The 16,877-nt window shown below is 36.7% G+C and overlaps 1 protein-coding gene across 15 annotated transcripts in view; it reads right to left on the reverse strand.

Moving 5' to 3' along the window:
• BCAS3 (BCAS3 microtubule associated cell migration factor) overlaps positions 1 to 16,877 on the reverse strand; it is a 502,746-nt gene that overhangs the window by 293,742 nt on the left and 192,127 nt on the right. For 13 of the 15 annotated variants that reach the window (XR_014714393.1, XR_014714394.1, XM_084650993.1 and 10 more), the window contains 4 exons: positions 14,739 to 14,783; positions 6,246 to 6,370; positions 5,342 to 5,507; positions 4,028 to 4,128 (listed from right to left, as the gene is read on the reverse strand). Coding sequence is in view for 13 of the 15 variants with exons in the window: in XM_084650993.1 (XP_084507119.1) it covers positions 4,028 to 4,128; positions 5,342 to 5,507; positions 6,246 to 6,370; positions 14,739 to 14,783 (437 nt within the window). In the remaining 2 variants the exon portion in view is untranslated. The remainder of the gene's footprint in view (positions 1 to 4,027; positions 4,129 to 5,341; positions 5,508 to 6,245; positions 6,371 to 14,738; positions 14,784 to 16,877) is intronic. The other 2 variants (XM_084650994.1, XM_084650996.1) reach the window with 1 other exon arrangement.

The raw sequence follows: 16,877 nt of genomic DNA on the forward strand, positions 1-16,877 counted from the left end.
TTGGTCCTATTGCCAAAAAGATGTGCAATGACAACACCAGAAGAGGACGCATAAGAAGTAGATTTCAGGGTATCAAAACTGTAACAAACCATCAGCAGCATGAGCATACTGTGCATAAGCAATTATCTCACCCTGTGTTATGAAACTAACCAGTTACTCTGCACTGTGAACTATTGGAGGCTATGGACAAAAAGTACAAACACTAGAGCTAGAAACACAACTCCAGATTTAGTTACCCAAATAAGTGGCCTGATTGTCAGTGGTGATGAATAGTGAGAGCTCTTGTTGACCTCAGTTGAAGCTATGGGTACTTGGCACCCATGAATATTTACCTCGGAGCCTAACTTCAGACACTTATATTTTAAAATGTTGACCTCTCTAATCTTCAATATCCTAAATAGTGCATAACCAACATGCACCCTCACAAGAATCCCTCAAACTCAAACAAATCAGAACGCATGTACTTTTATTTGAAAATAACACATTGCCAAATGCCAGCAAGATGCCTGTTTGTGTATTACAGAAGCTATTATGGAGGAGAGAAGATTAATGCATTCATTTTTGTACGGTTTTGCCCTATTTCTCGGTGTTTTCCTTTGCTTTCATGAAGCACAACATATACCAGTAATTTGTCTAATGGAGTTCCCACAATGATATATATGAACAATGTCTTCCAAAGGGAATGCTGACCAAAGAAAGGTGATCAAATCTAACCACCTAAGTAGCAGTTTGTAAGTACTAGTCTGAAATTTGCTATTGCCAAATTGTTTATGGGAATTGGGGCAATGAATCTATTCTGTCCAGAGCTTTTTATTCCAAATAAAACTTGTTTAAATTAACCATTTTCCCTTCAGTCCATAAAATAGACTAAATCAAACCTCTCTGTTCTTACAAACCTCAAATTCATATTCTGTGTTCATTAGCATTTTCTCTCTACTATGAAATCATTTTCAGTGTAATTTCTCTGGGTGGTGAAAGGTTTTATATTGTTCTCTGCTCTTGCAAAAGCAGTACTAATTTACAGCTTGGTCATCCTTTCCATAGCAACCTTCACCAGATAATTCCAAAGATGTCTGCTGCAAATAGACTATACACTGCAGTGGGTCTGCTATCAAAACACTGGATTGGATTAATGAATCCACTTTACTGCCTGTGTTGTAAAAATATTTGATTATCGTCTGTACTTTTTCAGTTTTCACACATAAATTAGATACAGAATTTAACAATGCAATCTCTATACATCCCTAGTGACTGTCATGTAGCAGAATTACAAACATTCGTAATTCTTCCTTAATTAAGATGGAATTCACTCCTATCGGGAGCAAGCACAAAACCTGTGCACTGTGTAAATCCCATGTAAGCCCTATTTTGAAGGCTTAACTAGGACTTAAACAGTATACAGGACTTTTGCTGACCCCAACAAAACAGCACATTTGATATTAAATAGAAAGGCACTATACCTGTAAGAAAGGGAGGTTAAAAGTTAATGTCTGTTTATCAGCCAATGAGGTGTAAAAAAAAAAAAAAAAAAAAAAAAAAAAGACTCTCAGGAGGGTTTTTCTGTGGAACAAAGGTAGAATTTTGTTTTCCAGTCTGCACCATAATTTTGGGTTTGTGGATTATGAGGTAGCTCTACATCTTCTCTCCCACTCTCCTTCCCAGGATGGACAATTTCCTTACTATTTCCACTTACATCACTGTTTTCTGACCCGAATTATAATCTCCCAATTGTATTCACGGTCTATGTCACTCAATTCACACATTCAAATGAAAATTTCACAATCATAATTCTCAACTGGGTTTTTAAGACTGGACCTCAGAAAACACATCCCTTATGAGTGAATAACATTTTGAACTATCAGAGCTAAAACACGTTCATCTTAAATATGAAAGGATATTGCATCTAGAAAATACAGTATAAACGACAGAACAAAAGGTATGCAGAATTAAAACAAAAAATTTAACTAGGCCTTCTGAATATTCTCCCAAACAAAGTAATCCTCTCCAATATTATGAGTTCCACAAAGCATGCAACAGGAGGACAGGTAGATGTAATATCCCTAACTTGGCGCTGATGTTGCTTTTACCAGTCATGTTTCAGACTTATAATCTTTTGACCCATTTATCCACTTTTTACATTTTTAATTGCTTAAATACGCTGGCACTGTTTGCACTGTCATTTAAGCAGAGGGTCTAGTTTCCCCAGGAGCATCTTTACCTATGCAGAGTTTCTTCTTCATATAACTTCAAGATGATTATTTTATAATTTCAATCTCAGCTACCCAATTGAGAAAATAGAGACTCTCTGTTTTCCCATAATAATCTTCCCATTTTGTATTATACTAAGGAAAAGAAAATGCATGTAATGTTACTAATGTACAATGCAATATATGTTTGCTCCCTGTGATGAGGTCATGGATCTCACACAGTTTGTAGCAGGTAGCCAGACATCTCTGGAAATGCTGCCAAGATTCTAGAGGGAAGCAGCCGCTTGAGATTTGGGCTACAAATAGCCCAGCAATCAGGAATTCCAGGGGAGTGGGAAGAATGTCGACAAGCTGAGTTGTCAGCAAGCACCTGACTCATGAGGGAAAGTAAATACAAGCAAGAGAAAGAAAGAGGCTGTAGGAGTCTGAAGATCTTAGGAGACCACATGTGTATTCTCTCTGGCTTGCACTCATCTCTGGGATGTACGAAGCTCTCTCTTATTGTCTGGATTCGAGTCTACATGAAACCCTACCTAATACTCTATCACTCTGAGTACATTTGGTTGTGTGAAAACTCTGCTAGAGATCCCATACTGAAGTAAACTGTACCTTCTTGGCAAATTCCTTCCACAGAACTGCTTCCTTCAGTTCTAAGCTACCAGAACTCCAGAGGTCCACTCCCCAATTCCTCCTCTGGACCCACCCAAAGAAACAAACCAGTAAATAAAGGTTGTCACATGGTAAAACAGAACACTCATAGAAAACAATTCACAATGAACAATGAGATACACTACATATTCTCCTGCATTTAGACACAATGGGGCAACTCAAGAAAGCATTTAGGAGATGCCCTATCATGTTTAGATGTACCTTGCAAGACCGGCTACAACGGTGCCATGTGAACGCCTATTCTCACTTTCAGGTGATGTAAATGAGAAGTGGGCAGCATGATCTCCCGTAAATGTAAACAAACATGTTTGTATTAGTGATTGGCTGAACCAGAAGTAGGACTGAGTGGACTTGTAGGCTCGAAAGTTTTGCATTATTTTGTTTTTGAGTGCAGTTATGTGGAAAAAAATATATTATGAAAGTGCAACTTACAAATGTAGAACAAGAGACTGCACTACAATACTTGTATGAGGTGAACTGAAAAGTACTATTTCTTTTATTTTTTTTACAGTGCAAATATTTGTAATAAAAAATAATAATATAAAGTGATCTCTGTACACTTAGCATTCTGTGTTGTAATTGAAATCAGTATATTTGAAAATGTAGAAAAGCATCCAAAAATATAATAAATTTAAATTAGCATTCTATACTTGTTTAACAGTGTGATTAAAACTGTGATTACTCGCAACTTTTTAAAAAATCTAGTTCATTTGTTTTACATTAATCGCTTAAGTTAACTGCTAATAATTGACAGCCCTATTTTTATGGCATATTTTTAACCTGTAGCAAATTTTTCTGGTTGAGCTATAAATGGCTATTTTCATTAGAATAGGAGCTTGTAATGGAAATGTTGAGACATCCGACACAACTTTAACTACATAAATTCCAGCATGATGCTACACTTCTAAAATTGTATTTGATTGAATTTTTCATGTTGAGAAGTGTCTAAATCATCATTCGTTCCACATCCATGGCCTTACAGAATAAACATTCTCCAGTTACTAGTATTTGCACACGGGATTTAAAAAAAAAAAAAAAAGGCTTGTTGATAACAATGCTATTTTGTCTCAAGAATGTAAGTTAAGAAACTGTTTTAGAAAGTCACCATTTCACATTAAACTTGCATGTACAAAAAGTGCTAAGCTACTTACAGCCAGCAAGCAGATATTGATAATACTGCACTGCATCTGCAGCTAGAAGCAATGGATGGTTTGCATTAAATGGTGGTTGCAGTTCATTCCACTGAGGAGTTCTGTGGACACAAGAATATTAATATTTAAGCTAATACAGAGAATGTAAATCAGTGTCTGTGTCATCACAAGCTTGTACAATGTTTGTAATTATTTAAATTAGCTTGTTCAAGCACTGAAATACACAGCAGTCAGTTGAAAAGTGTGACCAACTCACACAGACTGTGAGGTGCAGACACGTTGTTGTGGACAGTACTATATACTGAACGCATAAAGGGATCAAGACAGTTTAGAACATGTTGGTGAATGAATGTTAGAACAACTCTATGTCATGCTAGCACTGTTTAATATTAACACACAGCAGAACCTGGGGAACATCTGTGTTTCCTTATACTACAGTTTCTACTGTTCTATAAGGAAATCAAGCAGCTACAAAACTGTGAAAACAGAGCTGTGTAAAGTTATTGACTATTGATCCAATTAGAATTTGCAATTCCATTACAACCTGCTCATTTCAACAATAATAGTCTAGAAGACCGTGTTGTAATTTTAATTAGAGCTGGCCACTCCTAAATAGCTTGGTAAATCAAATATTGATTAATCCAGTCCAGGAATGAGTAGTACTAAAGAATATCGGAGCCTACAAAAATCAATGGGAAAATATTTTAAAATGTCAAAAGCACTGACAATATTTTCTCATCAATTTCTGTTTGTTTTATTCCACAAGTCAGGACTAATTTCTTCAACTATGATTGATAAGATTCTACGTTCAACTACTTACAGGAAGTCTTGCCTAGCTTCTTGCTGTATGTTGCACACTCCAGTCATACATCTCAGTGCAGAACTTCAATGCTATATTTCCACTGCTAGAATAATTAACTGTTTCTAGTCTTAGTAATAAAAAGAAGCTAAATTATATTTGATTATTTTAAAAGGAAATTAGCATTGACTTCTACAGCATTCAACAGTTAACTCTAAACTTGTGTAGATTGACTGTGTGTCTAGATGGAGTGGTAGAATTTCATGCTTTATTAAAAATATAGGACCAAATTCCGATCTGATTGGAGTCATAAAAGGTTTTGCTACTGACTTCTGAAAGATCTGGATTTGGTCCTTATCAAGTATTCAATCCTGCTTGTTGTGCTTAATGAAGTTGAGCACCCTCAATTCCCACTGAAGTCAATACAGGCTGAGGTCATTCACCCCCTTCCTAAAATGGGCTCAGCACGTGTTGAATAAGGACAAAGAGAAGAACAGTGCAAAGGGATGAGCTACCTAACCAATGTCCAGCTGGCTCTCGGACAGGTCACCATTTCCAAAGGAGTGTCATCACTGATCTTCGGAGCAGTGCTGAGTGGACGTGGTTCCAATACGTGTTCTACCAGGGTACCATAACAACTTATAATATACAGTGATTCCACCACAAACTGTTTTGATTGATCTATGGGGCAAGAAAACATAGAAAACAGCTATTATTACCACAGAATAGCAGAAACAGAAAATATCTACAATAGCAGTGGCTTTCCTAAATTTTAAAAATGTATTTGCCCTTTTCATAAATGCTCGTGGTTGACCTGGTCAAATTAAAATCATGAGGGGAGATTCTGGAGAGGTATGGGGAAGTAAAGCACAGAGCATGCATATTTCTTCCCTGACATTCACAAAGGTCCAATTACCATAGAGGGCAACGAAATGGGGCAGATTCCCTGACTGCCTCCTAGGAATGGGCCGTGTTTGGGTAGTCACATATTACAAAATCTATGTTTAGGTGGCTACTTCAGACAGGTACTTCACCCTAGAATTATGGAACAGCTTCCAAAATGGCTGCAGGGCCACTCCAGAGTAGCACACCAGACGCATCTCTGAACAGCACAGGATCACAAGTGACTTTGTGGTCATTAAAAATTGCAAAATAAGTCAATGACTTTATATAATAAAGTCATTGATTTATTTTGCAATTTTTATTTTCTTGGTCCTGTACTGTAATGGAATACTCCTGATGCCCTCAGTTTCCAATGACTTCCAGAAGTTTGACAGACACCATACACAGTTGCAAAGATAATTAATAAGTAAAAAGAACAGATACCCAGTATTTGGTCAGGAGCTATTTTAAAATGAGATAAACCAAAACCAAGATAAATACAAAAGAGAAAACCTAATTATTTTCTAACGAACAAACCTTTTTCTCTTTTTAGACCCGGATTGTTTGCAAACCAGGATCTTGACGAGCCGAAGACTGCAGCAACACAAAACTCTCCTCCCACAGATTTACTAGGTGAAATCTGTGGAGCTGGTTTGGTTTTGCTTAAAATAAAAACAAAGTAAAATTAACAGAAGGTAATTCTCAAAGTTACATTTACTAGTGATCCAAGAGGTCTCACTCAACTTTCATTCCAAGTCCCAAGGCCCTGAATTTCAGAATTACTGAGCACTTCCAGCTGCCACTAGTTTCAACTGGAATTGTGAGTGCTCACAGTTTCTGAAAATCATGCCCCAAGTGTTCCTTAACTGCTGAGCTTTAAGAACAGGATTGTCTAATAATGCAGAATTGTTTAAGTTGTTTAAAAGACTCAGAATTGCAGATCTGCAATCATCAGGAACAACTTCCAGATTGAATGCAAACATTTTTACACATCTTATTATTGAGTCTCTGGGGAAAGAAAGTTTAGATTCTGGGTCAATCACTTTAGTTGGTTGCCATTTTCTTGCATTTTTAAAGAGGAGAAACTTACAAACAATCTTAACATGTTCTGCAGTGCAGAGTTATCTATGTTTGGTTTCAATTCTGCTGTGGGAGTAATGGGATGGGGGCAAGGAGGCGAGAAGAAGGAACATGCAGTGGATACAAGGCAATGGAGACAACATGTACAATAATAATGCTATGTAAAAAACACAATGGCATAGAATGAAATTAAGAAATGCTGTCCTCTAGGACACTATAGAGTGCATGTAGCAGATCCAATGGTATGTAATTAGGTTCAGCGAGGATACCATTCAACCTGTTTCCTTCTTGCGTCCTTTAAAAAACACGTGCTTTTATCATTTTGCCTGGGTGAAATTGATCAAAGGCCAATCTAAACCAGGAATCTGGAGATTAATTAAGACCCCAACTTTGGAGGATTATGTTCGGTTTTACATGCATTCAGAATCATTTTCGGAGCAATGTTCATTTCCTCAGTTAATTTAACCACAAAATAAAAGGGCTGCCTGAGATGCAATTTTCCCTTTACCACAGTCTCAGCCTCCCTTCTCCCTCATCTGTCTGTTCCACCCCTCTCTCTTCTTCTGTTTCTCTCAGACTCCTTTGGACTGCCACCTTCCCCCCTTTGCTGGCTTTGTTGAGCCACAAAACACCATCCTTCCCGTGAGCTTTGAATTTATCATATTCCCTGTTCTCATTCCACTTAATTTTTGCATGATGTGATCTTCAAGCCCATAGGTATAAGCAAGACCCTATTTTTATTGCATTATCATGGGCTCAAGTGGCAGAAAACCAAACAGAAAAACAATGGATAATAAAACAACCCTAATCTGGTGTATAATTATAAAGGTACTTGCGTCGTTCATATTAGTCAGAATTTTTTTTTATTATTATTAACCACTTATAAGTTGGTGATGTGGCTCAGCAGAAATGAACCAACAGTAAGGATTTATTTCAACAGAAGCAAATTTTTAATCAACATAATTAAGAAATCAAGTTACGATAAGCAAAAGCAAATATAACAAGAAGGATTCCTTGAGCTGGGCTTCAAACAGCCTTCTCTGCCCCTTCATGAATAGGCTCTGCCCTCCCAAAGGCATTCTCATCCTCCTATATCTCCAGTAGTCTTGTTTAAAACTTGATCCTGCTCCCCTTTAAGTCAATAGCAAAATGCTCACTGACATCAATAGAAAAGGATCAAGCCCTTCCAGCCCTTCCTGGGTGCACAGGGAAGCTGGAATGAAGCTGCAGTGTGATGGGAAATGAAGTAGTGTCCCTGGAGCGTGTCATGCCATTATTTCCAAGCATTTAAAATTCAGCAGGGGAGGGAGGGGCGGATGTGGGGAGGGAAGAAGTGCCTTCAACAAGAACTCATCCAAGGAGTGAATATTTTTGTAGAACATATTGCGGGAAATCGGCTTTGTAATTTTTAAGATTGAGAGAAAAGATTAATAGTTTGCAATTATATTGCATTTTCAGGCAAAGATTTCAAAGGACTTTATAGACAACAGTAATATAGCCTCCCAGCACCCCTGGGAGATTGTATTATGCCGGTTTTACAGGTGGGTCAACTGAGGCACAGAGACGTTAAGCTGCTTGCTGCAGGTCACACACACAATGAGTCTGTGGTCACATAGGAGAAAGTTTTGTTTTGAAAAACTTCTCAAAAGACTCTTCATTGCACTGACTTAGGGCCTGTGCCAAAGCCACAAAAGTCATTGGAAAGACTCCAAGGAACTTCTGTGGGCTTCTGATCAGGCCCCTAGCTCTCTTGCATATGTGAGAGACCAGAATGCCCCAAAAGAGCAATTACAATGTATTGTATCAATAACCCTAATATTGATCTACCATTTAGCACTTGACATATCAGACTATTACAACTCTAATTACAGACTACTGGGTCAAAAGTCTGTGTTCTAAAAAGTTCCCAGCTATAGATCGTTAAACTGCTTTGTTTCCAAAGGAACTATTACAATCTACATTAAAATATTAGAACTAGCATTGAAATATTAAAATGTTTGCTAGAGTTTATTATACTTTTTAAAAAAAAAGCTTATAAAAGCAAGATTTTCTACCATTTCTATAACAAACAAAGTATCAATCACTACTTTTTAGTTCCTTAACTTCCAATGAAAAGGTATCAATAGATTATTAACACGATTAGTGTCCCCTGCAGAAATGGAAGTGGAAGCTTAAATGTATGCATATATGAATATTGCTATTTATTGAAATACACCTCAATCAATAAGTGATTGTATTTCATATAGAAACAGGAGAGTCTGGTATGACAGTAACTTGCATATGGCTGGTTGCATATGAAGCAAAAATTGAGTGCGAGTACGATTGAGATGTATTAATTTCTTCCTGTCATCAGTTTTGCAGATAATTGTGAATATTTTCATAGTAAAATCTGAGAACAACAAAAACAACATTTTTTGGGGGAAAATATACATGAAAAGACAGGAAAAGAGGAAAATATACTCTGGGTCAAATTTTGCTCTCAGTTACATTGGTGTAGCTCTTGGAATAACTTAATTGGCTTCAACAGAGTTTTATGAATTTACAGTAACTGGTCTTCTAATCATAAAAAATGAAAACCTCTATAGGGGCTTTTTCCACCCCAACTGCCAAAGAATTATGCTTGTCCAAAAACACATATAAGCACATTTAAAGGAAATGATACAAACTACATTATATTTACACCATATCTTTACAACATACATCTTTCAAGGCATGCATTTAAGTGTTGCTTTTCAGTGGCAAAACATTTTCTGTTCAAGAATGATGTTTTGTAGACAGAAAGTGGAGACCTTGTAAAACATGGTTCTCATGTGGTTAAACTTAGTACAGTTAAAAAAAAACCTGTATCTTATTTGGTTTAGACATATCTCTGAAAAAATTATAATGATGTCAACAAATCCATACTGGAAAGTTTTATAACACTGGAATCTTTAATGTTACCCCAGTCTTAATTTACCAGAGAGTTATCTTTACTACATTCCCAAACTACTTTCCCTTAAAGGACTTCTAGAGTCCTGTGGTTTTCCAAATTGATATATGTGGTAAAACTGTTAAAGAAATATATATTCATGTAATTGTGAATTTTTTAACATCTTCTTGGAAACTATAAATCCTAATTATTATGTGTACGTGATCAACTTTTCAAGCTTCATAAATGATAACAAAACAAGAATGGTGACGATAGGTGGTGACTAACTTGTTTCTACTGTGAACTCCTGCTCTTTACTCCCCCTTAACCTGTCGACACCTCATAAATTTCTTTCAGTACTGAAATTATAAGCCAATTGGCCTCACTTAAAAAAAAATAAATTTAAATGAATATTTGAAGTGTAATAACTTTCAACACATTAAACCATAATTTTTATTACAAGGGATATGATGCAACAAGATAAAGTTAAAAAAAGCATCAATCCGTTTATAAAACAAGATGGGAAACTAATGGGTATAAAGTATACATTGTCCTTATTTTCAATGTGTCACCTTGACAGATGATAGCACTATATTTAACAGATATTAAAAAGATCAAAGATCCTATTTTTCTAGGTCTGGGTCATTTTGAACTACTGTACATGGACCAGCAAGGCGAAAAGACACAACAAACAACAATGGGACCCATAACCCCCTCCTGTGGGACAATCTGCAGGAAAGGACAAATAAGTGGAGGACATCTCTTAGAGGTTCTCTCTGATGGAGACTTCTTCCTAATTATTTCATTAGTGGTGCTGGGGAGTATTCTCACCTGCCCCTCCAAATGAACAGGCGGTAGGCCCAACTCACAAACCCTACAGATCCCAGGGATCTACAAGAGACCAGGGCCACCTACCTTCATCTACACTGGTCCTGGGCCCCCCACACCACTTCACCATGCTCTGGCTCAAATGGAGCCGCTCTGGCAGCCAGCAGCAGCATGGCATAACACCCTATGGAAATGGAGTTCTGACTCTGGATACTTTTTATTTTCAGTTTGAGCTCTGCAGCAAGCAAGAGTAGGGGTATGGAAGTGGGCATGAGTGAGACAATGCATGTCCTCCACCTGCACCTCTTACCACACAAATCCCTTCTTAGGTCTGGCCTCAGGGTCTGGGGGAAGACACTGCCTTTATGCATGGGAGGGAGATGTATGTGAATAGGGTCCCCTCTGCACGTGGATCTCAGGAGCACAATTGAGCACAACAATAATAAAACATTTAGCACTCTGGGCTTCACCCTGCTTCAACTCTATATATACCACATCTTTGAGTGCTCTACAAGCTCTGGGCCTACTCTTACGCCAATTGAAAACCGCAGCAAATCTTTTAAAAGCCATATTCGTCCTACAGAGAAGCAAAGGAATGCCAGCAATTTTTTTCTGAAACAGTGACCTAGCTGGGTACAGAACACAGGAATTCCTGTCCCCAGTCCAATGTGTTAACCACTAGGACATAGCGCCTTAAATAATTTCTTATTAGACTTAGTAGAAGATTAAAATTAAAAATGTTCACGAGTTCACCAGTTAAAATGTTAAAAAGAATCAAGCACCCTACTTTTGGAGTAGTATCAAAGCTGCACAATAAATATTTAATTTCCCCTTACATTTAGGTCCTGATGCAGGGGAGCAGTTAAGCATACACTTAAATCTTGCTCTATTCAGGACAGTACTTAAGTCCCATTGACTTCAATTTAAAGTTAAACACACATTAGTGACCGCCCTGCACCTTTAAGATGGAGAGACCTGGAGGAAAAAAGAGGGGGAGCTGGTAAAAGTCCCCCAGGTAATTATGGAATAAACATGGGGGTACCTGCACTGCACATTTTTATCTGTTGGGTAGTCCCAGACATCTAATAATAAAGTTGCGGCCTGATTAAACCCATGTCAAATGTCTCCGGTCCTTCTTTTGGAATAGCCAGACAAGGTGCTGACTTCAAATAGTAACGCTTTCCTGAATCTGGGTGTTCCTGACTGACAACCTATATCTTACTGAAACGCAGGTAAAGTTTCGGAAAAATAAGAAGAGCAATTGCTACTAGAAAAGGACTTAAAAGAGCAAGCAGTTGATAAACAAGAGAAAGGCCCCATTTCCCAGATCTTGCAAAGAAGAGACTTTGAGAAATAAAATGTAGGCTTTCTTCATACCAACAGTATAACATGAAAAATGATTATTTTAGAAATTAAAGATAATTGCTGATTGTTGTAACAAATCCTTACACTTAACTTCTACAAATGTCTTTTTTGTTGCATCACAGTAAAAGTGTTTATAAAAGGATCATAGCAGTGATTTAAACATTCCGATTTTCTATTTTGTTTCGCTGAGTGAGATTTAAGGTGGATTATAAGTAATAAAATATTTTTTATCTAAGCAGACAATTATACAGTACCAAAAACAGGCATACAGGGTTTCTCAAAAAGCTACATCTGTCTGAAAAATAAATTTTATCCTTTTAAATATGAGTCTTAAAATTGTGGTTTCATAAATGAAATTCTTTTAAAATTCATTTTAAAAAGCAAAAGAAGTTAAGACATTTATATTGCATTATTGTATATTTTTAGCTTCAATCTAGGAGATTAAAATCTACTAATTAGGTAAAAGACATAATTTACATACATATGATATAATAGAACTGATCTACAATTTACACTGTATTTGGGTTAATTAGTCTCATTCTACCTGTTTAGAATTATGTTACCAAAGAATAAGTTTTCATGTTTGTTGCATTAACAAAGACAGCAACTGACAATTATTATCTGTAACCTACAAACTGGTGAACAACTGAAACCTCTAAAATGTTAATGTATTTTAATTTTGAAGGAAAAAGATATAACAACAATAAATTAGTAAACAAACTGGTAAATAATGTCTTTCAAAGTACCGGCAGGAAAATACTGCATGAAATTTACAGTTACGTTTGCAAGAATACTCAAAAATTGTCTCTCTCTCTCTCAAGAATAACCATGATGATTTTAAATTATAAAGGTTGTACATAAATTAGTTTATAGTGTTTTGCCTAAAATCAAGTAAATAAAGACATGATGCCAGTTTCCATTCCATGGAGCAAAGAAAAACTACCCACAAAACATTTACAGGCCCTTAAATTCAACAGACAATAAACTGTCAAATCTTTGCTCATTTTGCCGACATAATTTGAAGTCTCATTAAGATTTTAATGGAAACAACATGCCCTACATCTTTTTCATTCCCTGCCCCCAAGTGTATATTTTTGTCCCAATGTCTGTGTAGGCAAGTAAAGACTATTTTCTTGTGCGCCAACACTGGCATCAAACAGACCACAAAAGAGTCTTGTAAAAGACAAGCAATGATTTTAAGTCTATTATATTTCATGTATTCCTCTCTTTAATCTAGGTCTTTTAATCTTGTTTCACTCTAAAATCATTTCTCGTTGACAAGTGTCCATGACTGTCTTTGTTAAAGCTAGGGGAGCCTGCTTTATGAATCTAGGCTACTGATGCATCCATTTATTGGATAATCCACATTCAAAACTTTTTGTCTGATGCCTGTATAGTTATTAGGGAAAAAGTATCAGATGGAATGCTCAACTACATGGAAAACTACATTTACAAATGAATCTTAGAAGACAATTTCAGTATGTATGCAAAAACACAGGTTACCTTACCTCAAAAGGGCCTATCTGGAACTCTTCATTACTTTGAGTTATTATTTCTTGTAATATCTGCAGCACAAATGCTTTCATAATTCATTTATATTTTTAAAACTATTTTGATGCTACAGTACAGACACTAGTATAACCCTCACATAGTAACTATCCCCACTATAAGGAAATTCCATGTTATTTTCTTTTGTTCTTAGCCTTTATTTAATAGAAACTGGTGCCCCACTGTTCTTGTATTTGAGCTTGTTCAAATATCCCTTTCAGTACCTATCCTTTCTATTCTCTTAAGAATGCTGTAGACCATGAGGCTCTTAAGGCCCAATTTGTCACAGACTATAGATTGAGGCATAATATTCTGATCTGGATGTAACAGGGCTGTATGTGAACAATTCCTATTCATGGTAATGAGAGCTGCATATATAAATCACTACACACTTACAGTACGTACTCCCCAATAGCTCTTGAAATCTTCTGCCTAAAATCCTCACAGCCCCCTCTCATTCTACTTATCTAAATCTGCACCCACCTGATCATACTCTTTTTATAATAAGGTAACTAGGAGTGTACACAATACTGCGAGTCAGGCTGCACCAGTCTCTTGCACAGAATAACTTCTTATGATTATTTTTAATGCTTCCATGCCCGTACAGTATTTTTGGAGCTGGTTGTGGCAATAATCTGCAATGTTAAATGTTTAAAACAATGTATTGTTTTTATTACAAAGATGTGCCGACTATTAAGAAACAACATGTCTTTTGACATAGTGAGAAGAACTTCTGAATGTCGGTTTATTTAGTGTTCTTTAAAATGTTTCATAATTTAAAGTGGTTTCCTGAGTGGGACATGGTTAGTCATTATTACATGGTTATTTCATTTCGCTTGGTATAATATTTTATTACTACCTAATTTGACTTACTACAGAGAAACCTGTAGTAGCTGGTGTCTTCTGTCCATAAGCAAGGAAAGTGTTTAGACACGACATTGTGTGTGTGAGTGTGTGTTAGAGAGAGAAAGAGAGGCATTATGTTTTTAGAACAGATATTGTATTCACCTTTGCCTAACCAAATTATTTTTAATCTTTTCTAACATCTTGGCTACTTCAAATATTAATTAAAATATCTATTTTTAAAATATTAAATATCATGAGAGAAACAGTGCACATATTTGTTTCTTGAACACTTGATGGCAAATATTTATCCATCGTTTAAAAGCAGCTGATTAAGTATACAGTGCTTCCACCTATGGATCAGCCCATGCAGTAAAAAAACAATTTGAATGTAAAGTTATTTTCAGTGAGTACACCAAATGAATTATAGGCATGCTGGGATTGAACTCAGAACTCACCAAGGAGCTTTTATGGAAAAACATCCTGCTCCAAACAGGTAAGGTCTTCATGTAAAGGGGAAAAATGCACAAAAATTAGATGAAAACTCATTAGCAACAAGTACAGTGTATATCATGCTATTAAGATTTAAGGTAAAGGTAAATAAAATAATTTTCATAACTGTTTGCAAGGCCCCTGAAGGTATGCTGAACTCTAATGTAACAAACATGCTGATGAGGACCACATCATCCAAACACTTACTCATGTCAGTAGCCCCACTGACATCAATGTGACTACCCACGGAATCAAGTGTTTACAGGATCAGGCTCTTCATGCAGTAACTGCTGTAAATACAGCATCCACATGCTGCTATCACTTTTAATATGGACAGATTTTGAAAAGTTCGACAGTATAGTTTTCCTTTTTGAAATGCTCTGGCAACGCCTTGTAAGAGGCACTACAGAGGAAACACAGAGTTGCAGGCCTTAAAACAATATTCAAGTCGTTATTAATAATTAATAATTTATTAATAATAAAGACGAACAAAGTAAATTAGCATCAACGGCAGCAGATGTGTGGGTGTTTGTCATTAAATGTTTAAAATTTGACAACGAGAGTCGAAAAAAATAATTGCCAGGAAGAGATCAGTCCTACAATAAACAAACTTCAGGTAGAACCACCATCTTTTAGGGAAGTTCTCCCTCCTCCCTACTTTAAAAACACAATCTTGGAAATTAAAATGGATAACAGTGGCATGACATGCTAGTCTTTTTTCCTTGCAAGCTAGTCTGGAATGCAGCAAAGAAAAGAATCACTAATTTTAAATGCAACATCCGATATAAAATCTGATACCGATGCACAACTTAATATGTTTGGCCACTTATTAAAATTCTTTCTACAGCACAAAATCAGTTTTCAAAACTATTTTCTATAATGTACAGTATAGTTTTTAAAACCAACCCCCCCACCACATCAATTTTTTAATCAGTTTGTTTGTTTTAAATCACCCTGGCATAAGCCATAATCATACTGACATTCGTATACAGTCTGAAAAAAAGGGGATGATCAATTTAAAGCTAGTTATGTGCTCAGGGCTTCTATAATCCTTCTTTGGGGCATTCAGCACTACCCATATAATTGCTGTAGTCAATTTTTTTAAATGCCGATGTGTCCTTACTTTTTCTATACCTTGAGTTAAGGACAAAGAATTGCTAAATGAAACTGAAGTGAAATATTTTCAGCCACCCAAATAAAACAAAAGGCTATCACAAGGGGGAGTTTTAGGCATGGAGCTATAGGTTTTCACCTTCAATTTATACCAATTTGACATGAGAGCAATACCACGGAACACAGATGTCTTTGAAGGAAAGTAGTTATGTGAAGTTAAAGAAAACAAAAACGTTACACCTGCATGCTTAGGGATCTGAAGATGTACTTATCCAAACAAGGACAAGAAAACTGCCAGGGCAATGAAGTAACCCATACATTATAACAGTTTCGTATTAATACGAGTTTTAGTTTTGTAGGTCAACGACCAAATTAAAGGTATTACAAGCTCTGCGGCTTTATCACACACAGTAACGTCTCCTTTAATTAAACTGTTTTCATCCACTTGCCTACTCGGGTGCCAGTTCTGCGCCAGGGTCCACTAGGGTGGAACCATCAGCCCCACAGGAAATGCCTAGCCTTTCTAGAATAGTGCTAGAACCAGGGCTGGCTCTGGGTTCTTGCCACCCCAAGCTCCAAGAGTGCAACTGCCCAAGCGAAAATAAGGATGGCCGGAATGCCGCCCCTGGAATTGTGCTGCCCCACACATGTGTCTGCTTTCCTGGTGCCTAGAGCTGGCTAGAACCGACTTTAATTGGATGAACTGACTTCTAACATAGACAGCAAGTTATTGTCCCAAAAGGCACTCCAAGGATGCATCAACAGATTAACGAAGTGGTGCTGCACTTAAGAAACCTTTGACAAAAAACAGAACTCTCCATTATTCTTCACAACCCATTACCAACATACTCAAGAGCCAAGGATCTGCCTGGCCTAAATCTGTAGAGCCATTAGTTAGTGGTCTAATCATGAGACTAGGAGCTGGGAATTTCTGAGTTGTAATCCTGGCTGAGTCCTACCTAAAGCAAATCAGTTTGCCTCTCTGCCTCAGT

The sequence above is a fragment of the Lepidochelys olivacea genome (genome assembly GCF_965140295.1).
Source record: "Lepidochelys olivacea isolate rLepOli2 genome assembly, chromosome: 17".
Lineage (NCBI taxonomy): Eukaryota > Metazoa > Chordata > Testudines > Cheloniidae > Lepidochelys > Lepidochelys olivacea.